This window comes from Acipenser ruthenus, chromosome 15 (assembly GCF_902713425.1).
Source record: "Acipenser ruthenus chromosome 15, fAciRut3.2 maternal haplotype, whole genome shotgun sequence".
Classification (NCBI taxonomy): domain Eukaryota; kingdom Metazoa; phylum Chordata; class Actinopteri; order Acipenseriformes; family Acipenseridae; genus Acipenser; species Acipenser ruthenus.
In genome coordinates this window covers 31686753-31695298 of record NC_081203.1, presented here as the reverse complement: position 1 = coordinate 31695298, position 8546 = coordinate 31686753, and the positions used below count along the sequence as shown (strand labels likewise).

The following is an 8546-nucleotide window of genomic DNA, read 5'->3' as shown; positions in this document are numbered from 1 at the left end:
ATTGTCACCTTTCAGCTCCACCAGCTTTGTGATATTGTAGGGCTAGCAGAAAGTTGAGCAACAGAGACAAATTCTGTAAATCTAAATATTAGAAGTGAAACGACTAACCATTCTGAATAATTGCAAACTAAAAAGGATAAAGAATGTCCTTTAATGTGTGTGTGAACACATTCAAATTCACAATCACCATTTAAAAATAACTTTATAAAAAGAAATTTAAAAATCCATTAAAAAAACAAAAGCCTGCTTGCCTGCAAGCTGCAAGACTTAGGAGGAGACATTCCAAGGACAGGAAGTGCACATTAATCACAGCAGACAGACAGACAGACAGACGGCACATGGGGGAGTTAAAGAGGCAGCTATCATTACACTCGGCTGGAGCGCCGTGCTCTGATCAAATGGAACATGGGAGGGCAGCTCAGAGTGCAAGCGTGGCTGCATCCTTGGTTTTATCTGCCAAATTCAACCGAGATTTCAGGATCTGTCAGGTCACTCGCACAGCAAGACAGTGGGGTGGCTGAAAGACGAGGAGGAGAAGGACTTACTTTCTTTTCCTTATTGGGAGATGAAAATCCACAAGCTGTGGCGAGAGAAAACAGGAAGCACAGATAGGCACATCACCAACGACTGAGTAAAAGCTTGCTGTTTTTTTAAATTAACATTGAAGCGCCTTTCAACTGTACCGTAAATCCTACCTATGATTTTACAGCACAGCAGTTAACCCCAATTACACCTCTAAATTCCTAACAATGTCCCTACCTTGACTTCTGAACAGCCCAACAGGTTCCTGCACTCACGACTCCCGCAATACCGTTGTCTATCTTGAGTGTTTTGACCTTGCTGAGCCGCCATAGCGGCTGTGCACCATGAAGGATGTTGTTGTTTGTGTGGTGTATGGGGGACCAGTTTTGACATGGCTGCTGTATTTTTAGTTATGTTGTACGAATACTCCCCGTTGTTTTACATCACTGTCGTGTCTATCTGCTTTCTCATCACCGCCGCGATGGTTCTCGGCTGGTAAGTGTTATTTATTGCTACTCAATAAATGTTTTATAATTTTTATAAAGATAAAGGTAGCATAGTCCTGCTGCTGCTGCTGGTGTTAGCAACTTTAGATATGACGAGAATATGAGTCGTGAATTTCTGGCTTGATATCGTCTGCGTATTTTTTCTTTCTTTTTTAGAATTCATACTTGGTGTTGAATACATTTTCTAAAATAACGATACGAAATGAATTGTATTTACCTGACGCAGTTTGATTACGTTACACAATAAAATAATAATGTAGGCCGGTTTCATTAAGTGTATAAACAATGTCCAAACGAGATTGGTCTGTTCAATAGTCTCTATTTCCTAGGCACAGATGTATTGCTTTTGGTTACAGCGTTAGAATACAGAGCTCAAAAACACCCCGTGGTAACGATCTCTCTCCTAGTTCAAGACACAACCTAACTCAAAAACAGTTCCGCCGGCACGTCACAGTGCGTAAGGTCTACCAGTTAAACTGAAGCAACAGTAGCGTTAGCTGCGCAGTACGAAACAGAGTTACACACATTTGCAAAATACCAGACATTTTTGCTGTATTCATTCTAACAACTAATAACATTAATAAAATAATCTGAACAGTGCAAATACTGTAACCAGGCCAAACTACAGAAATACACTCCAGCATTACAATAATCATTTTTAAAAATATGTAATTTGTTACCAATAAGGATTTTGGCTGCATTGTCTTACACGAACGCGTCGCGATACAGTATTAATAAATATAATGTGAAGCTTTATGGGATATTGTACACGTGATATTAAAATAGCGACTCCTTCGTGATAACGACGTATAAGAATCAGGTGTTTCATTCATGTAATGCGTGTTATTTTTTACGTTAATTTGTAACCACACATGCAGATATTAAACTCCCCAGTTTAGTCTCAGAATCATTGTGCACAGGACAGGAAAGCAATGCAGATTTAACATTAGGACTTGGTCAGATTTGTTCATACCTGCAGTCTTTATTCAAAATAATGAATCGTAGTGGGTTACAGAACACAAAATGACAAAGCAGCACAGTTTAACTATCTGTTTATGTTTGTTTGTTTTTTCCAGGTTTGGTTTTGACGTACCTGTAATTTTACGAAGTTCGGAGGACACTGAGCCGAGTCTGAAAATCCCTGAGAAGAGAATGGTACAGGTGAAAAACCCCTTTGCCTTGGAGATGGTGAGCGGAGCCTCCTCTGTTACAGGTCAGAGCACTGCCAGCCAGACCGGTCACTGTGACACACGCCTCCGGGTTACAGGCTTAACTCGGGGCTCATACCAAGGATGCTTCCCTACTTGTTTAGTCCCTCACCAGAGAAACTAGAGGCACTCCTGAACAGGAGAAATGCTGTGAAAAGGGAGGTTCCTTATCTCCATTTTTTCCCCTTTTTTGATTTATTTGTTTTATTTCCAATAATGTTTTATTGTTAGTAATTTGATAATAACTTGGTACATTGTATACCACCATACTTTCACTATACTTTAATACTGTATGCAATAATTTTAAATACATAATGTAACAGTTTACACAGTAGGATTGGGCTTTACAGCTTTAATTTAGTAATTTAGGTAGGTATTGCATGCGTGATATCGTCTTGTCTGTCTCCTCAGGAGGGGTCCGACTGAGACCACGCTGTCTGGAGAGCTGTGTCCTCACTTGCTACTGGGGCTGTGCCGTCCAGGGCCTGCAGGAGGCGCTGCAGAGTCACCAGCATGGTGTATGCATCAGCACGCCCCATAAGTTCGAGGAGGCCCTGCACTCAGACTATCAGCATCACCAGACCTTCCTGTATCCTGCAGCCTGAGCAAGGAGTAAGCAGGGGAGACTAGACAGCAACAGCTGGAGGAAAACAGGCATCATTAAAGTTGTGAGAAAATGCTGATTTTAAATTTGCTTAATTTTATGAATTGGGTTAGTACATTCTTGGAGGGACCACAATCACACATACACTTGTTTTATTGCAAGTATTTTTATAAGTCTACTTGCAAACATCCTAAAGAAGCTACAATTTGATACCAGTTGTTATGTAATGAAACTGCTGTGTGTTTGTGGGGCTCTTCTTCCTTAATTTTAAGTCCAGCATTGAACAGGGGGACCCCTCAGAGAGACTGAGCCACCTGCCTGCGGATTCCGGGATCAGAGATTTTGGGTTTCTGCCCCGGGTGCGCTACCCCCTGGTGGCGCTGTTGACCTTAGCGGAGCCTGACGTGAGAGAGCTGTATGAAATAGTAAGTGACCTTAGAGCTCTGTTCATATTCTGCGCTGCCTGCGATTTGAATTGTATTATTGAGAAACCGCTGACAGTGGATTGTACAAACTAGGGCCCATCCCTAACCCACTGTTTCCAACATTTCACATTTTTTTGATGTTTAAGTCAGATAGCGGAATAAGGAGGGAACACAGTACTGCATGTTCAAGACTGAGTTTGGAAGCCTCTAAAAAAACATAGCAAGTATAAACTGAACTGATTGCTAAAAGGCAAGTTGCAGAATGTGGACTGAGGCACTTATCTTGACCTTAGTCTCAGCAAAGACATATTGTTAGGCTAATTTTTTTTTAATCGTATTGATATCCCACTCTTTTGATTGCTAGGTTGCCAACGTGACTGTGATCCACATTACTGATGATAAATACAGGCTGACATCTAGGATATTATACCAGTACCTGTTGACAGCACAAGGCCATGTGTTAGACCTTAAGGTATTGTCTCTTGTCTCTGTATTGATCTGCCCCTTGTAAGATTCCTTTCATAGCAATATACACATAACCAAAAAAAAATGAATCCAGTAGCTGCATGTACAGAGAGTAATCATGCTTGTAAAATCAACAATATGTCAGATTGTACCCACATGCAGTTTGAGAGGATTGAAAATGCAAAGCAGCTCACTTGTTCACCATATGTAGAGCATGACAGCCATGATCAGTACGTAAGGGTTCAAGTTAGGAATGAGGACCATCAAATACTGGATTATTATTCTTTTTTTACCCAACAGCAGACTCTAAACTGTTGATCTGTTCCCTTCCAGCAACTCTTCATGTCTGCAGATGACCAGAGCTGGAGGGGGGTCTCAGAGCCCCCAGAGGAAGAGCAGCAGCAGCGAAAGGAAGAGGAGGAGGAGAGGGAGGAGGAGCCCGACTTGCAGGAGTCAGGCAGTGGGGAGTCTGGCTGGGACTGTGTGGTGTGTCAGAACGCCCCTGTGAACCGTGTGCTGCTGCCCTGTCGACACACCTGCTTGTGTGACGGCTGTGTGGAAAGGTTCCGACAGTGCCCCATGTGCCGTGCCTTTGTGTTAGAGTCCTTCGCCCTCTCTCACCACTTCACAACCGACAGGCAAGAGCTGGAGGGCCTGGCAGGAGAATGAAGACAACCCCCCCCCCCCTTCCCCCTCACACTCCAGGAATTAACAATGGAACATGGGGGGCAAGCTCCCTTCTTCAATGAATTAAAGAGTTAAATATATGAGAAGAGACACCATGAAGGTTTTTTATAGGATGAAAAAAAAATCTGTCTAGCTTCTATTTTAAAAATCGGAAATGAGCTGGCTCTTCTCAACCTCAGATATGAAGGACTTTCAGTGTTGGGAAGGCAAGGGATACCCTTTCAAAGGTAGATCTAATTCTTGAAATTTCTAGGGACCTCCAGCCCACAAAAAGGAAATTCTGCACATTGCGTCCCCTCATCAGTAGGCTCGATACAGTATCACTAATACTTCTTGGTTAGCTTTGAAGAGCGATGTAAGACCAAGGCACTGGCTACCTTTCTGCAGCCTGCATGGTGATGCAGCATCTTGCCTGTTGTTTTTTTTAGCCTGCTTGAGGAGTGTTACTTGGTCACACCTGAGCTGAACAAGTCCTATGTGAGCTGCCATAGGCTTATAAGTAGAGGCTGGTTTGGGAGCGTTTCAGACAGAAGCTGCTCTGCCTCCACATTCATGTCACCCCGGAAGTGAAGTGTCGGATCATATTTAAATACGTTATTACTGGTATAGTGTTTGATATAAAGCAGTTCATTGCAGTGTTATCAGAAAAAAGAACTGAATACAGCATTTCTGTAATTCATACAGTACTTTATATTTCATTTATTTGTCGTTTTTATATCGTATTCACTTTTCGTGACCAGTATTTTAAAACATACTAAATTGCCCATTTGGTCTCGTTCTCTTTCAACACATTAAAGATCCGCTGGCACTCTCTTGACCAGTTCAGCAATATGGAGACAGGGCATCCCTGCAAATGAGCTGTTAGAGTTCTTCTCAGTTACCCCCTTGTTCATGTTCCACATGCAGAGCAGCTCAGGCCATATTGTTTAAATGATGGCTCCTCAGGATCATAAGAGGGTCCTGCTGAAGCAGTAAAGTTTGTCACTCTGGGAGCCTGTTCATTTACTTCCTATGAGTCACTGTCTGCGCTGCTTGATCCTTGCTTTGTGACTTGAATGTCATATTGATAAGCAAGTATGCTTCAACCCGGTCTTTATACAATAATATATTTAAACAATTTCATTTCATAGTTTAAATCCTGTTTGAGTGATGTTTTATGTGCACAGGAAAGCAGTGAAGATTCTAATAATTCTAAGAACCCAGACTGATCATTGACCCCTGCCTTTTTTTTATGTGTCTGTTTTATTATTATGATTGTTTTATTTGTATTATTTTAATTGTTTGTAAATTATTATGCTTTGTTTTTTTCTATGTTCATTTCAATCATAGTGTTTATTTTATTCTGTACAATATAGAAAACCAACTATCATGAAGTCAGAGTTTTATAAAATAAATGTGTACATGTATATGTCAGTGGTTCTGGATGAGAAGTATTAAGTGCAAAATGAATCCGAAAATCAAACAATGCAAAGCAGCACAGTCCTGAGAATTATGCACATCCAGGGCAGAGACTGGATGTTCACACTGTGCTGTATTTGCATGTGTGATCCACTAGATGGCGAAGGTGATCAACACAGACTCAGCAGTGTTCTGACAAGCTGTTAAGCATGTTTCTCAAAATCATATTTTGTGGCCAGATCCGATGCAGTGTTTGGCAAGCACTGTCATACAGTCTTTTTAAATATGTTTGCATTGTGCAGTTGCTGTATATAATCTGTTCAGGGTATACGGGGTGAGCCACATAAGGAGATACTTGATCCAGTCACTGCTGTGTGTTTGCTGGCACGTGCTGATCAGTTTACCCAGCTGGGAAATGACATTTGTAGTGTCGCAAGCCGTTTTACATACATTCAGGTTTTGAGCTTTGCTTTCAGGAAACAAAACATGTAATTGCCTACGTTGTATAGCTTTTGACTCGGTATCAGATAACGCATCTCCCTGTGCAGGTATTACCTGATCGATTTAATGTAAACAGATATCTGGACAGCAACATCTCACATGTACAAATAGTGAGAAAAAAAAAAAAACATTTGATATATATTTGAAAAGAAGATGTGCTCTAGAAAAAATGTCTGTCGTATAAGGATGTTGACTATAGAAAAAGAGACGTTAAAAAAGGGTCTGTTAAAAATAAACAAAGCCTTGCTACTTTATACATGCAGCATCATCTCCCATTCCAGTGCTGACCACCCTGCTTAGCCAATCCACACTCGCGGTAGCACCAGTCCACTCTTCCGTTCTCTCACTGCCTCCTGTGCTAGTCGGCACTGAGAGATGTAAGGGCTCATTGTGAGCCAGACAAGACAAGCCCTGTGAGACAATAGCCAGCTAATTCATCCCAGCTCTGCTCCACACCAGAACTCGCAGAGAAAATCACCAAGACACAGACAACAATAAAGAAAAAACGAAAATGACTTTTCTTTTATGTTATCTGTCAATTGTAGAACAATAGTTATTGTTGCTTCATTTACTGTATCTATAAGTTCCAAAGTAAACCCATGGGTGACATGAGCACACGTGGCTTTGGGGTCTGAAGGGTACAGATCTGATGTGGCAAGAAATTTAAAGTGCTGCTGATTAGCTTGAGTTGTGTTTTTATTTTCCTGTATCGGTATAACTCTTGAAAAGGCGAACGAGTAACAAATACAGTGAAACGTTTCAATAGAATCCCTGCAGTTGTGTCTGAAATGGGAACACGGATGCCCTCTACTGGTCGGAATGTGGTATTGTAACTCCAGGGATATGTGTTTACACAAAATAAAAATCGAAAAAAAAACTGGAGTGGAATGCTGGACATTAAAACGAACAATATAATCATCGTTCCCCCATATGTGTTTAATTTATTGTGTTTAAATAAGAACTATTTTAAGTGAAACAATGATAATACTCAACCAACGATCTATTTCTCTTTTTTCAATGTACAGTTTTATCTCGAAAGCGGGATTCTGGGTTGGGTACAGACAGTAGTACAGCGCGGAGTGGGGACTCCGTGCCGTTGCTGGTTAAGTTTAGCCGTCTCTCACACACACACACGCTGTTGTTTTTATTTTGTACACTTTGCTATGGAAACTCGTTTTTTTTTTTCTTCTTCCTAACTCGCTAATCCCGGTCAGTCCTCTTCACAGGACAGGCAATGTGATCTGTCGCTAACTCCGTTCGCTATTTTTGTGCTTCCTAGTGCTGCCAAGCCCCTGACGTAATGCTTCGCGTTAATTATTAGCATGTGGGAAGCAATGCTGAAGCTCTCTCCTCTGTAAAACAAGAGTACTGAGGGGAGGAAAGTTAGTTAGTCAAGATGACAAGGCGCACAGACCCGGAGTGGAGGGGCACCGCTCCCCAAATCCGTGCTCCCTGAATACTGATCAGCACCGGCCACGATGGAGCTTTGCCGCCAGGTGAGTAACACTAACATTACAAGATAATGTTTTAATATCAGCACCGTACAGAGTCTTAAATAAGCACTGTCAGTATTATATTTATACATTTTCTTTTTTCACTTTAGAATGCAATTTGTGTTCTCTAGTTTCAATGAGTTAGAGATTTGACATTATACGCAGTGTCATAGTGTAATAATAATACTAAAAATAATTATAACAATAATAATTTGTAAGTATCGGTGCATACTGTAAACCTCCACTCATCGTAGTGAATATATGCACAGAAAGTGAGGTAGAGACAGGCTACTTGGTAGTCGTGGAGGCGTTTGCTGTCTTTCTTCACTGGGATCTACAATGAAAGAGGGAGAGAGAGAGACTTGTTTATAAATTAAAATGTCTCCAAAGCGAGCTTGCGAAGAACAGACGATGCTTCGAAAGCTTTGGGTTAATGTAACTGCCGAACGGGATAAGCCGAGTAGGTTACGGATACGACTAGACGGATTGTGCAGCGCAGTGCAAGGGCGGCCCCCTGCATTCTGATTAAGGGAGGTCATACTGAAGAAAATCACACACAAATATAATGCGCTGGCTGCTCCCGAAGGCTGTATTTAGGTCGGGGTGGGTGCAGTGTATTTATTTGCCTCGGTAGAGTATGCCACAGGCCCACATCCGAAGGGGTCGCCTCCATCCGTAGTACCCCGTCGTGGCATGTCTGCTTCTGCTGCTCCTGCCCGCCGTTGGTCCGGTGTACA

At 41.8% G+C, this 8546-nt stretch overlaps 1 protein-coding gene across 1 annotated transcript; it reads left to right on the top strand.

Annotated features, from left to right (window-relative positions):
• The first annotated feature begins 314 nt into the window (after nucleotides 1-314).
• On the top strand, nucleotides 315-7812 carry LOC117421948 (cell growth regulator with RING finger domain protein 1-like). The gene is made up of 6 exons (XM_034036473.3): nucleotides 315-1017; nucleotides 2105-2241; nucleotides 2648-2825; nucleotides 3118-3265; nucleotides 3630-3737; nucleotides 4064-7812. Exons 1-6 carry the CDS (start codon nucleotides 914-916, stop codon nucleotides 4397-4399), a joined length of 1011 nt encoding a protein of 336 aa, XP_033892364.3. The 5' UTR covers nucleotides 315-913; the 3' UTR covers nucleotides 4400-7812.
• The last annotated feature ends 734 nt before the right edge of the window (nucleotides 7813-8546 follow it).

Coding starts and splice junctions, on each gene's coding strand:
- LOC117421948 (XM_034036473.3), top strand. CDS start 914: ATGGCTGCTGTATTTTTAGTTATGTTGTACGAATACTCCCCGTTGTTT. Junction 1,018..2,104: donor GCCGCGATGGTTCTCGGCTG/GTAAGTGTTATT, acceptor TGTTTTTTCCAG/GTTTGGTTTTGACGTACCTG. Junction 3,738..4,063: donor GCCATGTGTTAGACCTTAAG/GTATTGTCTCTT, acceptor GTTCCCTTCCAG/CAACTCTTCATGTCTGCAGA.